Consider the following 16,261-nt stretch of genomic DNA (forward strand, 5'->3'; position numbering starts at 1 on the left):
AAAATAAAAAATTGGTCACCCATTTATACAATTGAATTATATCATTGTGTATGAATTAAGTTATTTTTCAATAATTTGAGAGACCCTCATGTTATGCGGCCAGCCTCATGTGGAATTTTGGGCTTCACTAGGGAATTTGATTACTCTAACTCACCGGGGTGGCTGCTATCAAGCAACTTGAGACCAAAACAAAATGGAATTCTCTAGGGAAGGCATGCTAATTATTTGAGTACAAAAACTATATATCAAATTATTGTGTTGGAAATAATGAGTCCAGAGCCTAAAGGGTATAAAATATTAACAAAAATTCAAAATGGTATATAAAATTTTATATTAACCAAAACAGCAAAATCGCTGGAACAGCTACGATTTTCTCTACCGGAAAAAGCAGCAGCGATTTTGCAAAATGTGATTTTAAAAAAAAAAATTCAAATCGATACCTAGGCAGCAATTTTCAATTTTTTTTTTTAAAAAAAGAAAACTCTTTTTTAGAAAATCGCTGCCTAGGCAGCGATTTCTCCCATGGTCTACTCACATTTAGGGGTGGGCATTCGGTATTTTAGTTTGGTTTCGGGGTTTTTTTCGTTTTTCGATTCTTGTACAATATGTACCGAACACCGAACCGAAATAATTCGATTCGGTTCGGTTTTGTTATTTCTATTTTTTTTAATGGGCCTGCTTAGTTGGGCTTTTAAAAATTTACAATTTTTTATTTGTTTCAGCTTAATGGGCTAAAAATAGTTATATCAAAAAGTGTCTTTTACTTTTTAATTTTTAATTTTAAATTATAATATTTAGTATTTAACATTAATAATTAATATAATATAAATATATATTATAATATAATATATTTCGGTAATCAGAAATATCGAATAACACAAAATTACATACCGAAATACCGAAAAATACAAAAATATATACCTAATACCGAACCGAAAACCGAAATACCAAAAAAATTCGATTCAATTCGGTACGATATTTCGATTTTCCGGTGTTTATGCCCAGCCCTACAGTCACATTATGCAGTGGTGAATACCTGAAGAGAAAATTAGATGAGTAACTTCGATGTTGTTCCACGTGTCAGATCCTCCAAAAATGCACAACTAACAATATTTTTAAAGAATCCGAGCAATTTTAAGTGAGGATAGTGAACTTACTTGATTAGCCACTGAAATTCTTCCTCCTCATCAGAACAACCAAAATCAGAGGTCCATGCATGGCCTAATGAGAAATGGAAAATAAATTGTAACAATTCAGAAGCAACAACCAAAATAGTAGCAAAATATAAATTTATATATATAAAAAAAAAACAAAAAAAAAAACTTACCTATAGTGAATTTGTGGAATCTAAGCATATCCATAACACCAACATGAGCAAGAGCACAACCAAAGAGATCAGGTCTCTGCAATTATGAATTTAACACTAAATTAGCTGATAGTGACTACGCATGCATCATTGATGATAGAACGAGCACATCTGGTTTCTTGTTTAATCTTGGATCTAGAGCAGTTTCATTCGAAGAAGCAAGAAGTGGTGGTCTTATTAACTTCAGAGGCTTAATATATTGCAACAACTTCTGTACCTTGTCAATCAGTTTGGTTAAGGAGACTTATTGTTGATTTTCATCTGGCGGAACTGAGTCATTTGTGACAATAGATATGTTATTGCGGTGTCGTAGAAGCCAACATTCAACAAAGCACATATATATTCACTTTCACTTTAATCGAAGTCTTTTTTCTGCAGGAGAAATTACTTTGAAGTCTTGTGATACAAATGAGCAAGCAACATACATCTTCACGAAGTCACTTCGGCATGCAAAGCATGATTCTTCAGTGTTCAACTTTGGAGTTTGCAGTTTTGAATCAATGGGGAGTATTGAAAAGTGATTCAAAAGATAGTGGCAGGTTAGTATGTAATTAGTAATTAGTGGTTAGTAGACCTAGATTTTAGTGTTTTCAGTTATTTGGTAAGCCTATTTATAGGTAGGTCTTGTTGTTTTTATTAATTAATCAGATTCAAAGAAGCTTGTAGTAACCTTTTGGAGTTTTTCACTAAAATCATCTCTTAACTATGACTCAAATCTAATATACATCCTTATATTATATAAGTGAGTAAAAACATCCTTATACTATTCAAAAAATAACAAAAATCATCCCTTGGTCTTTTTGTTTTAAGAAACTGATTGAACCAATAAAAATATATTTATTTTTAATTTGGTCATGTCTTAGCCACGACTAGAAGATCAAAATTACCTAAAAGAATAAGATATGGATAGAAAATGAATATTTTATTCTCATATTTTAAATTTTCTGTGTTGTTAGTTTATATGTTTTTGCATCAACAAGTAAATTGACTTGCAACAATGCATAAGTTTTGAAATATTTATATAGTAGGTTCCGATGGTTAGAAAGATTATGTTTAAAATAATCATTTAAAAATATTGCGTGCAATTATTTAGAGATTTTCTTTAATAAAAATACATATATAGTATGTATATACTATATATACAATGTAATTTACATTTTATACAATATACATAAATACTGAAAATTTAGTGAAATCATGTAGGCATTTTGTTGTGAAAATTAAATAATAATTACTTTATTTGAAATTTTTGAAGTTGGAATTGAAATTGGACATATTTTTTACAAAGAATATTTAGAATTTAAATATATTTTGTCTCAATATGATTTAAACCTTCGATTTCTTAAAAATAAAAAATCAACCAACTTGACTAGCTTAACCATGTGTACATATATTCATTCGACGTGATATATTTTTATGTTGGTGGCGTGAGTTTTTTAAAAACATAGATAGAAAGATGTATCATGCAACTTTGGAGATAGTGCAAAGATGTTTTTTGTTCACTTATATAACACAAAATTTAGGTTTAGATCATACTTTTGGGATGATTTCAGCCAAAACTCTTAACTTTTTGTCTCTTTTGCTTTCATTCTGTTAATTTTTTCTTTTGATTATATTTCTCTTCTTTGAAGGTAAAATCAGTTAAAGTTACAATTATGAGTTGAATGTGGAAAAAGCGTCACCCCGAACGGGTCAGGCATAGCGACATTCGAATTTAGTGGGAGCTTCCAGACACCAGATGAGAAACAAAAAAAAAAAGATATGTCAAAATTTATGAATTGGCTTGGAAAGAAGTAATGATTTTAGTGGAAGAGGTTACGCATGAGCCTACTGAAGAAAACCTTGAAATGCACAGATTATAAAGCATCATGAGATGGTTGAAGCTTTCATAGTGAATAATGATGGGACAAATGGAAAAATTAAGGCATGTTGACATTAAAGAATGTTGAATGCGTTGAATCGGACCCGTTACAACAGAAAGAACGGGGGTCTCGCTTAGCACTATATATAGACGCTATGGCAAACCCTATTCTGTATTTTGTTCTTGTCTCTCCGTAATAAAACTGCTCCCCCTCTTCTCAGTGGACGTAGCCAATTTACTGGTGAACCATGTAAATCTGTTGTCTTGTTTTTCGCGTATTATCTCGAATTCCCCATAACAAAGAATATTGTTAGATTTCCAATTCAAGGTTAAGTTGTTGAAAGTCATGAGGTGTTTAGGTATCTCAAGGTGTTATAAAATGGTCTGACAAGCTGGAGGATAGCTTTGCAGATATTCCAACACTGAAACAGATTAAGTTAATTAGGTGCGAGAACAAATCTCTGGATGCTTCAGCCGTGAGGTTTAAGCAAGAAGTCGAAGAGAATGAAGAAAACAACCGTATAGACCACATCACTATCTAAGTAGGTAGAAACAATCTCCTTTGTGCTGATTTTTGAGTATCTAACAATATTCTTTCAAACTCTTCAAAAATGTTGTCCCTTCTGTGTTGGATTTCACATAGTGCATTTTTGGAACATCTGACACACGTGGAACAATATATTGTAGCTATTGAAATATCCTCTCTTTTTTTTTTCACTACTGCCCTGCCATATTGTCCTTTTTCTTTTTCATTTGATTAACAGAAAAACATAACACATGTTCACTCTTGGTGAAATGAAGTGAAAGATTCTTTATTTGACTATCTTGATCGTGAGTCCGAAGATTATAGATGGGTTTACTATGCAGTGGAGTTTTGATAACTTAGCGGATTGTTTAAAGCCTTGTCTTCTTTATATGGGGATGTTTCCGGAGGATGCAAGAATTCCTGTTTCTAAATTGATGAGTTTATGGATTAGCGGAAGACTTTGTGGAGAACATTGAATCTGCTGAAGATGGATCTCATTAGCAGTAATGTGGTTATGGTTTCAAAGAAAGAATATAATGGTAAGGTCAAATATTGTCAGGTTCATGACCTAGTGCTTCCTTTTTGCTTGGAGAAGAGTAGAGAAGAACGGTTTATATCGGCAGTGAAGGGGCGTTGTAGCCAGCTTCAACCTTTTGAATGGAAGGAAAGTCGAGTGAGCTACTAACTGAGACTCATATAGAAAACCTGACTTCCTTCCTTGACGGACTACTAAGCCTGGAGTATCTCCAATTACGCGATTGTGTTCAAATCAGAGATTGGTGCCTTGGAGATGTCACGTTCCATAAACTTAAGTTGTTGAAACTGCCGTTTTTAAGTATCTCAAGCTGGAATGTCTCGGAGGAATCCTTTCCCCTGCTTGAAATACTTGTTATAAGCGGGTGTCACAACCTCGAGGAGATCCCCTTAGCTTTGCAGATATTCCAAGTTGAAGGATGCGATCGTATTGTTATCACTACCCAAGTAAGTAGAAACAAATTAAACTCCTAACTAAATTCTGTTTTTCAGTATCTAATGTGCAAGCTATATGTACAATACAGGATTATGGAGGAAAGAATATAAGGCGGCTATGAATCAAGTATGTGCTTGTCAACAATTGATGCTTGCTTTCGTTTAATTGAGCACGAGGATTTGTTCAAATTTGAAAACTGCAGCAAAAGCACAGACACTCTATTGCATCCTCTTATATTGTAATGCTAATACCCATTGCTACGTTTGTTTTGATTCACCAACTCTATTTATCAAATGGTGATTTTTTTGTTGCCTTCTGTATCACTGTCAAAATCATTGTTTCGTTTTTTGTTTTTGTAATTTGGTGGTTATTTATTTCTATAATCCCTTCATTTTACAACTTATATGCAGCACGAGACCTGCAAAATTCTACATGTACACAAGTTTTTTATTTTTTGGTTGAATACAAAGAACATTTCCCAATCATCAATCAATAATTTAGATATTTAGCAGCAGAGAATAATAATTAAGTTGAATTGAAAGATGAGTTTGGAATCTGATTTGCATGTAGATTCAAAGACTTTGGTAGTTTAACACCAAATGATATGTATGAAACTTGTAGGATATGTTGTTTACGCTCTTCAAAAATGTCGTCACACTTCTTGTATTTTTGGAGAATCGGACATGGTGCAACAATATTTTTTCAGAGTTTGTGCATTATAGGAAGCCAGATACATATCACCTGTAAAACCCCTACTCAGATTTCCAGGAGGACAACGGTGGCGTCTCAGAATTTTTATCGAACCAAATAAAATTTTGCTCGTGTGAATTATAAGACTCTGAGGGGCCGTTTGGTGTGAAGGATAACACTAAATAGTCTCAGGATAAAATTATAGATGCCATTAATTTTCTGTTTGGTTGGGAAGTTTGGATTAACTTATCCTATGCTTAATAATTACTCCCTCCGTCCATTTTTATTTCATAAATTACTTAGCCATTCAAAAATGTAGTGTAATAACAAGACAATCATGCTAATTAATGGTGAATTAATATTAGTTAGTAACAAAAGTCAGGTAATATGTTTATGCGTGTTGCTTCTAATTCTTCCGTTATTCCAACTCGTAAATGCCAATTTAAAAGATAATTTTATTCATATCTTTATGTTCAAAATAATTTTATTTTATATTACGATATGAACAAATAAATTAAATGATATTCTGATATTTTAGAGCAAATATAGACAACATTAGAAAAATTTGGTTGAGCAATCAAAACTTTTGTTGGAGAGCTTTTAGGAAGTATACAATGGATATTCTTTTTATACAACAAATCTCAGGATAACTAACTAAAGCATAAATAATCTCAAGGTAACTAATCCCAACAGGTGATGTTCTATATGTCATTGAAAAACTTCTTCCTAGCTCTATAAACAAAGATGATACTAATAAAATAAGTATTTGCTCGATACAAATATTGGAGAAAACTAAAATCTAAAGGCATAAGTAGAGGCTTACTACAAATCCTTAAAATTCACTCCATCTCTATTCCAACTGTTTGTGGATTGAACGTTTTGGATTTTCTTATAAGAAAACTGAATAAGTTGTCGAAATTTGAATCTGATTTAGATTTTTTGATAAAACATCTTTTAAGTAATTTGGAGAAATGATGTTCAACTGGATCCATAGCTAAGGTCTTAACGGATGTTCATAAATTTTTTTGGCAAAAGTGACGTCGGAATTTCAAATCACCAAAGATGGTGGACTATAACACATGAAAATCGGCAAAATATGGGAGGTTTACCTGCTATGGGGCTCGTTTGACCTTGAAAGTGGGTCGTTTTGGCCGTCAGGGCCAACTGGCTCCATAGCTAAGGTCGTAACGGACATCCATGAAAAATTTTGGTAAAAATGACGTCGAAATTCTGGATCACCAAAAAAGATAGCGGACTATGGCACATGAAAATCGGCAATATGGGGGATTTACCTACTTTGAACTCGTTTGACCTTGAAAATAGGTCGTTTTGGCCGTCAGGGCCAACTGACTTCATAGCTAAGGTCATAACGGACGTCCACAAAAACTTTGACAAAAATGAGCTGGAATTTCAGATCACCAAAAAGAAGGTGGACTATAGCACACGAAAATCAATAAAATGGAAGGTTTACCGGCCCTGGTGCTCGTTTGACCTTGAAAAAGGGACTTTTGGCTGTCAAGGCCAACTGAATCCATATCTAACAGACGTCCACAAAAATATTTTGTAAAAGTGATGCCGAATTTCGGATCATCAAAAAAAATGGTGGACTATAGCAAACAAAAATTGGCAAAATAGAGATTTTAGCTGCTCTGGTACTCATTTGACCTTGAAAATGGGTCGTTTTGGTTGTGCTGACCAACTCAATCTATAGCTAAGGTCTAAACAAACGTTTGGCAAAAGTGACATCGGAATTCTGAATCACCAAAAATCTATAGACTATAGCACATGAAAAATCAACAAAATGGGGGTTTACCTCCTTTGGTGCTGGTTTGACCTTGAAAATAGATTGTTTTTGTTGTGGTGACCAACTGACTCCATAGATAAGGTCTTAACAAACGATCATGAAATTTTTTTGCAAAAGTGATGTTGAAATTCCGAATCACCAAATATTCATGGACTATAGCACACAAAAATCAGTAGGGGTTTATCTGCTCTGGTGCTCATTTGACCTTGAAAATGGATTATTTTGGCCGTGGTGACCAACTATTTCCATGGCTAAGGTCTTAATGGACGTTCAAGGAAAATTTTGGCAAAAGAGACGTCGGAATTCCAGATCACCCAAAATCCATAGATTATAGCATACAAAAAATTGACAAAATGGGAGGTTTACCTGCTTTGGTGCTTCTTTGACCTTGAAAATGAATCGTTTTGTCTGTGGTGACCAACTAGATTCATAGATAAGGTCTTAGCGGACGTCAATGTAAATTTTTGATAAAAGTGACATCAAAATTATGGATCATTAAAAAATCATGGATTATATAGCACACGAAAAATTGGCAAAATATGGGGTTTACCTACTCTGGCACGTTTGACCTTGAAAAATGATCGTTTTAGCTGTGGTGACCAACTGGCTCCATAATTAAAGTCTTAACGGACGTCCATGAAATTTTTTAGCAAAAGTCATGTTGAAATTTTGAATCACAAAATATCCATGGACTATAGCACACGAAAATCGGCAAAATGGGGGTCTACTTGCTCTAGTGTTGTTTGACCTTGAAAATTGATCATTTTGGTCGTGGTAAGCAATTGACTCCATAGCTGAGGTCTTAAATGATGTCCACAAAATATCCAAAGACTATAACACACGAATAATCGGTAAAATGGGGGATTTAGCTGCTCCAACGCTTGTTTAACCTTTAAATGGGTCGTTTCGGCTGTAACAACCAATTGGATCCATATTTAAGGTCTTAATGGACGTCGACGAATATTTTTGGCAAAAGTGACGTCAGAATTTCGGATCACCAAAAAATATGGTGGACTATAGCACACAAAAATCGACAAAATAGGGGGTTTACCTACTCTATGACTCGTTTGACCTTGAAAATGAGTCATTTTGGCCCCAATTTTCATTTCATCCGGGAAAAGCCATCTTTTTCTCAACAATGTCTTTGGCATTTGATCCAATAGCGTTCCGTTAGATAGGAACAGATTTGACTATTGCATTTTATTTTTTTTGCTCACTTCCTACAATCTCAAAAGAGATCAAACAAATCAATGCACAAATGACTGAAATATGGTAGCCTCATTTAAACACCTGCCAACTCGAAATAGCAATCCATTGACTGATGAGGAGAAAATGGGTTTTGGGAATGACACAAAAAAGATTCAGTATCGGATTATGGGTATAAATGAGCTAGATGTCATTCCAATTGTAGGATCACAAAAAAAAAAACTTCATTTTCATACCTGTGTTTGCACAGGTATCATCACAAAAAAAAGTCATTTTTGTTTTTGAATTTATTAAAAGGAACCAACCTAGCTCCGAATAGTACAAGAATAAAATTGACCCAATTTTTTTTTTTTTTTTTTTGGAGGAACTGTTACGATATTTTTGAACTATTTTACTAGTTTGAGGACATTTTTAAGTAAAAACTATAATAAAAGATAAAATTAACCTATTTTAAATCATTTTAGAAGAACATTTGACATTTTCCCTATTTTATTTTGGTCAATAAATAGGGGAAAGTACAAATATATTGTTAGGGTTTTGTCCTGATTTTTATATCATAATTTAAGATTTATTTTTCATTAAATAAAAGATAAAATATTATCATAAATGTTTTTACTTTTCTCAAAAGAAAAATATAATATTATTTTATATTTATTTTATTCTTTTCTTTTAGAAAAAGGTTTTGGAGTACGAAAATGTTTTAGAATAGCTATTTCTTTTCTAGTAGGAAAGGTTTTACTATTGTATAAATATAGGTTTGTTTCTTTCAACACAATAGAACAACAAAATCCACAATTTAGTCGTTTAGAGACTTTTATTTATTGGGAGATTTTATTCTTCCCATAATTTTATGTTTTTTCTTCATATTAATTTTGATATAATAGTATTTTGATCTTTAGTATTAATTTTTGCCGTCTAATTTATCAACCATATGATTTGCAAATTATCAGCTTCGCATGACGTCATATTCAACCTCTTCATATCCCCAACATATATATAGTAACAAATGGTCTTAAATGATTATGGAGGTTAAAATTCCTTTTAAATAGTCTAAATTCGTCGCACATATAATTTCATCATATATGTCGAATTTCTTGTAGGGAATCTTTAATTTTAGATCAACATATCATAGTAATTTGTGGGCAAATACTTACTTACAGTAAACTTCCTTTGAAGTTGAAAGATTGTGTATTCGATCATCGAGCGGCAAAAATATATTCTTGTCTCTTGTCTCCAACCTGATGATTCAACTGATTTTTTTTAATTTTGAAAAATATACCTTCCATTATAATTTTTAGTACTCATGATGATATTAATTAGCAAAATAGAAAGGTCTAGGAAGCTCTCAACTTTAATTAAAGGCCCTTGATAATGGGAAGTGAGTAGAAACTAAGTACTTTTCAACGCACATATCATAGTGGGAAGAAGCTGATAATTAGTTTTTAAAAACAATGTATTATTCATTAGATTAATGAAACCACTTTCTTAATTTCTAACTTCCACTAACACAAAGTCTTATGATTTCTACCATATCTAAAACCCTAAAAAGTATCATCTTACATTTTATAATATGTTTTCTTTATATTTATATTTGAAGTCAAAAAAGTCACCTGCGTTGCCAATTTTGTCTAACCATCGATAGTGAGATTTAATATACAATAACAATCGAGATGTGTAACATGTTAGAATATATAAGCATTATATAATATGAAAGTTATTTTGTTTTTCTTGAAATAAAAATTATATTCATATTGTAGAAATGGTTGACCATAGTAAAGAAAGATTTGATACTATGTATATGCAAGGGATCATCATTTATAAGAGATTAATAGTTTCATAATAAAATGCCTGATTATTTTATTATATATTTTGTTAAGGATGCTAATTAATTTCGAGATCATTTATTTAATTATTTATACTAAAGTATTTGAATAAATTATCTTATATAAATGATTGGATCGGATAAGTAGTACCATGTAATATCTCAACTCATGAGATATCTTTGTCTATTTTATAATCGTTTGATTCACAAACAAAATTATATTTCACTATTATAGTACTGAAATTATGATTAGGGGACTATTGTATTCCACCTTAGACATAGGACAAAATAATATTAATTTGAATGAGATAAGAAGATATATATTCAAAATTAAGTTTGTGATTAAAGTTATAATTAATTAAATAACTATAATTTATATTTTCAATTAAATCAAACATAATTTTTATCTTATACTTAATCATCAATATCCTATCATAAAAGCTTTTAAAATAAAATTAATGATTCGATGGTGTATGCAATAAGCATCATTAATACCTCATTTGTTTGCATTTAATGGGAGTTTGAATCTTAATCATCAGATTTGCCTCATCAAGTGTGTTTGTTTTTAAGGATTTAATCTTAATTATTTAGATTTAGTTTATTAAGTTCGTTTGTTATATTTTCTTATAAGTCTTTTAATGAGTCTCAATATATCTGAATAAATCACATATGTAACACACTCTTAACACCATTAGACTCAAAAATAAGACTCCTATCTTAATTTGACTACATGCATCACAATAACTCATAAAAATTGTTTTCTTATTTAATTAATTTAATTAATGTTAATTACAAGTTTACGGTTATAATTTCTTTTATTCTTATTAACTTAATATATTTTTTACCTTTCATAAATTAATCAATATATTTGAATTGATAAGCACTCCCATGATATAATATTTAGCATGATTCTAAAAATAAGAAAGTATTAGTTATTTGATCGATAACAATAGCAAATGTCTATTATAAATAAAATATTTTCCTAAACAATATATTTATTACTTTATATAAACTACTTTACGTTGCATTATATTAGATTTTCAAAGTTTTTGAATGGAAAAAATAGTCATATTAATGATGTAACTTGATGTTAAATTCTTAAAAGATAAATCATATTACCTTGTTACGGTAAAAATATTCAAAATATTATTCTCTATATAAAAAAACAATTTTACTATGAGGTTTTTATAATATTTTACTCATATTGCATTTAATTTTATATGCATGCACATTCAAAACAGATTGTCCCAATAATTCAGTGTAAAGATTTGTTAAAGAATAACAAAAGTTTCACATCGGTGATTAATGAGATGGGTGGACTCCTTATAAGGCTTGGTTGATCCTTCTCTCTTTGAGCTAGCTTTTGGGGTGTGAGTTAGGCCTAAGACCTAATTTCACATGGTATCAGAGCAGGGCCCGTCTCACCCGATGTTAGGGTCTCCAAAATCAAAATTGCCCACGCACCAGAGGCTAAGCATTGGGCGTGAGGTGGGGTGTTAAAGAATGACAAAAGTCTCACATCGGTGATTAATGAGATGGGTGGACTCCTTATAAGGCTTGGGCAATCCTCCTCTCTTTGAGCTAGCTTTTGGGGTGTGAGTTAGGCCTAAGACCTAATTTCACAAGATTTAGATACAATATCTTAATAGCACATCTAAATTTTAATGCACAGATTAATATCCAGATTCAGACGTCTTAATTTTAATAAAAACAAATGAGGTGTAAGTCATTAACTTCATTCGCATTGACTTAATGGTGTCGCGTGCAATTACTTTAGATAAAACTTTGTTCACATTGACAAAAGATATAAATCATTCAGTACTCAAATTATTATTTCTATCATTATAATTACATGTACTTCACATTACTATCAGCTACTATTATAACTAGAACTGTTGCTTATAATGATAGAAATAATAATTATATAACTATTTTTTAAAAATATATTATGTGTTTTTAAAAAAAAATTGACATATTGTATTATAAGTATATTAAAATATGTGATAAATATCTATCAATAAAATTTGTATTATATGTGAATAATAACTTATTCTTTATAATATGTAGTAAAATTGTACTATAAATATTTTAAAAATGATTAAGTGAAAAAAAAATTATTATAACTATAAATAATAAATATTTTTTAATTATAATATATTTACGTAAGTTTCCTCGGGTCATGTTGTTTTGTTCTGATTTGTAGGAATTAATGGAGTTACGTGTTATATCTCTTTAGTCATTCTATCTTCTTTTTTTTTCAGGAGTAAGTTGTTTTATGGACTGACCCTATTTTTGTAAAACTATTTTGTTGTGTATACAAAGCAAGTAATTTTCCAAGAATTGTTTTCCAAAAATACAACATCAATCACTAATTATAGAAATCGAACTATCAAAAAGTCTAAAAAATTTAAAAGAGGAGAAAGATTAACATATATAAAAGAACACACCACCAACTTCATAATCAAAGAACGTATATTAATATATGACCAATAACTTTTCTCAAATTAAGTAATTAACGTCAGCGCCACCCCCAAATGAGTCTTACCGTGCGTGATTCAGATTGGAAAAATTACATAGATTAATATATTTTAAAAAATAATTATTGAGTTTAGTGATAATTTTTATTTATTATCATTTATAGCAATAATGTAATAAATCTGTAATATGTATTAAAAGTGAATTATTTATGCAATATATTTGAATTGTTTTTGAAATATATTGTGTTTGTTTGGTAAAAAATGATCTATTATAAGTGTATTAAAATGTGTGATAAATATATTATCCATCATTAATACTGTATTATATGTGAATAATAAATTGTTCTTTGTAATTTATATTAAAACTTGTATTATAAATGAATTAAAAGTGATCAAGTGAAAAAAAATATTATTGATATAAATGATAAATATTTTTTTTTGTTGTAGCATATTTTTGTATGTTTCTCATTCAGATTTAGTCAAAGGTTCAATAAAAGCTCGGAGTTGGGAAAAAATGATGAAATAGGAAGAAACTACATAAAAACGTATTTAGTCCAAATTCTGTTGACTAAAATGACGGATAAAAATATGACGTTTTAACTCCCTATTTTTAGTTGGAATAAACAACAACAAATACTTCCATAATTTTTTCAAATTAATAAATCCCTATTTTTACAAAAGTCTTGTTCACTAAAATGATTATATTATCAATATAACAGTCTTTTTCGTTTTAACACTATATTATGATATATTTTTTCTTTTTTAAAATGATATTATGGACTTATTTATAAAAACAAAAACAAAAAAAAAAGAATTGAGTAGTAAAAGGTTGATTTAGTTTCAATAATGTTCATATCAGTAATTAACAACAATGAAAACTCAAAAATATATCAACACAATTCACCATGAAAAGAGATTTACGATTATTTTATCATTTTACACCACATATGTGCTCGAGAACTATTTTTCCCTTTTCACTTATAATAATAATAAAATAAGAAGAAGAAAAAAAAACAATTTTGGACATTTAATTACTATTTTTATGTATAGTGAACAATTTAATACATTTAAGAGGAAAACAAAAAGACTCCTAAAAAGTTGAAAAGGAATATACTTTTGAACATTCTCAGGTGTTTTGCATATAAATATTCAACTCCTTACTCCTCTTTTATTCAACGTATCTTAAACCTTTTTAACTTCTATTTGTCACAGCACAGGTGTGTGTGTCTCTTTTCTTTGCGCTTTTTGGTTAAAATTTTGTATATGAGTCACATCAATTGATTTTAGAGATTTTTTTATGATTGGATTGAATTTAGACTATCTAAATCAAACTTGGTGGGCAAAGGCCTCTAAATATATCCATATTTGTTTGTTACAATTTTTGTGCTCCTATTGAATTTCTTTTCTATGCATGATTTTGCGTTGTATCTTTTTGTTTTGTGCTTAAGGATTGTGGTAAAATAATTTTTTTGTTTTGAATTGGTAATGCCCTGCTATTGGAAACTGGATTAGATTACATGTTGAATATTTGTTTTGATTCGCAGAAAGAAGGAAAAATGGGTGGGGATATGAAGGTTTTGAACGCACTTGATTCAGCAAAAACGCAATGGTATCACTTCACGGCAATTATAATAGCTGGTATGGGATTTTTTACTGATGCCTATGATCTCTTCTGCATATCTCTAGTTACTAAGTTGCTTGGACGTATTTACTATCATGTTGATGGCTCTTCGAAGCCTGGTTCATTACCTCCTAATGTCTCCGCGGCTGTTAACGGTGTTGCTTTTTGTGGTACCCTTGCGGGGCAACTCTTCTTTGGATGGCTTGGTGACAAAATGGGACGAAAGAAAGTATATGGCATGACTCTTATGCTTATGTGTATCTGTTCTATTGCTTCCGGCCTTTCTTTCAGTAGGGATCCTAAGACTGTGATGGCTACCCTTTGTTTCTTTCGATTTTGGCTTGGTTTTGGAATTGGTGGTGATTACCCTCTTTCTGCTACTATTATGTCTGAATATGCTAACAAAAAGACTAGGGGTGCTTTCATTGCTGCTGTTTTCGCTATGCAAGGGTTTGGGATCCTGGCAGGTGGTATTTTTGCTATCATTATATCTGCTGCATTCGAGGCTAGTTTCAAGGCGCCACCCTATCAAGTGGATCCCCTTGGTTCAACGGTTCCTCAAGCAGATTATGTGTGGAGGATCATATTGATGGTTGGGTCACTTCCTGCTCTTCTCACTTACTACTGGAGGATGAAGATGCCTGAAACGGCTCGTTACACTGCTCTTGTAGCCAAGAATGTGAAGCAGGCTACTGCAGATATGGAAAAGGTTATGCAGGTTGACATTGGGACAGAGCAAAAAGAGCCTGCTGCTGTTTCTACTGTAAAGTCTGGCAATGAATTTGGATTGTTTACGAAAAAATTTCTTACCCGACATGGACTTCACTTGCTTGGCACAACTAGTACATGGTTTCTTCTTGATATTGCATACTACAGCCAAAACTTGTTCCAAAAGGATATATTCAGTGCTATTGGATGGATTCCTGCTGCCAAGACTATGAATGCAATTGAAGAGGTTCAAAAGATTGCAAGAGCCCAAACTCTTATCGCTCTCTGCAGTACAGTGCCTGGCTACTGGTTCACGGTTTTCCTCATTGATAGGATTGGCAGGTTTACCATTCAATTGATTGGTTTCACAATGATGACAGTGTTCATGTTTGCTCTAGCCATTCCTTACCACCACTGGACTCTCCCTGGCAACCATATCGGGTTTGTGGTTCTCTATTCACTAACCTTCTTCTTTGCCAACTTTGGACCCAACGCCACCACATTTGTCGTGTCTGCTGAGATTTTCCCTGCTAGATTACGGTCCACTTGCCATGGAATATCAGCTGCATGTGGTAAGGTAGGGGCAATGGTTGGTGCATTTGGATTCTTGTATTTGGCTCAACCACAAGACAAGACCAAGGCTGATGCAGGGTATCCTGCTGGAATTGGGGTGAGGAATTCACTCATTGTCCTTGGCGTAGTCAACCTTCTTGGATTATTTTTCACTTTCTTGGTTCCAGAATCGAAGGGGAAGTCACTGGAAGAGATGTCGAGGGAAAACGAAGACTCAACTGAGGAAGGAGCCGATAACAAGACTGTTCCTGTGTAAAAGCAGTTACTAGTTCCATTTTATCCTTCATATGTTCTTATAGTTGAAGCTATTTGTATAATGTATCCTTCATATGTTCTTATAGTTGAAGCTATTTGTGTAGACATTATACGTATTAGGTTATCTGTCATTGCTGCAACTCTGCGTTCCATATGTTTGTATTTTTTGAAAATCTCTTCTTGCTCTATAATCATATACTAAAGAGTGATTATATTAAAAAATTAGTTTTAAATAATTACATGAAATCCTCTTGAAAAATGCATAATCAAACGCACTTAATTGAGAAAAAGACTTTAAATATGTCATGCATAGATAAAACTTTTCTCAAAGTTCAATGACATATGTTGATCTTATATGACACAGGTCGTTGAGTATATTTTA

General features: G+C 31.6%; 1 protein-coding gene across 2 annotated transcripts; it reads left to right on the forward strand.

Moving 5' to 3' along the window:
- Window positions 1-13,892: 13,892 nt before the first annotated feature.
- LOC101251617 (inorganic phosphate transporter 1-4) lies at window positions 13,893-16,116 on the forward strand. Of its 2 annotated transcripts, none has more exons than XM_004247187.5 (2): window positions 13,893-13,939; window positions 14,267-16,116. In XM_004247187.5, the coding sequence occupies exon 2, from the start codon at window positions 14,279-14,281 to the stop codon at window positions 15,878-15,880; it is 1,602 nt and encodes a 533-aa protein (XP_004247235.2). In that variant the 5' UTR covers window positions 13,893-13,939; window positions 14,267-14,278; the 3' UTR covers window positions 15,881-16,116. The 2 variants fall into 2 exon arrangements, with proteins under 2 accessions (XP_004247235.2, XP_069145391.1); XM_069289290.1 differs by lacking the exon at window positions 13,893-13,939 and adding an exon at window positions 14,045-14,177.
- The last annotated feature ends 145 nt before the right edge of the window (window positions 16,117-16,261 follow it).

Source organism: Solanum lycopersicum, chromosome 9, assembly GCF_036512215.1.
Source record: "Solanum lycopersicum chromosome 9, SLM_r2.1".
Classification (NCBI taxonomy): Eukaryota; Viridiplantae; Streptophyta; class Magnoliopsida; order Solanales; family Solanaceae; genus Solanum; species Solanum lycopersicum.

What these genes read in the sequence shown, in the direction of transcription:
- LOC101251617 (XM_069289290.1), top strand. Translation starts at nt 14,130, where the DNA reads ATGCATGATTTTGCGTTGTATCTTTTTGTTTTGTGCTTAAGGATTGTG. An exon ending in TTTTGTGCTTAAGGATTGTG is followed by an intron (nt 14,178 to 14,266) that starts GTAAAATAATTT and finishes TTTGATTCGCAG; the next exon opens with AAAGAAGGAAAAATGGGTGG.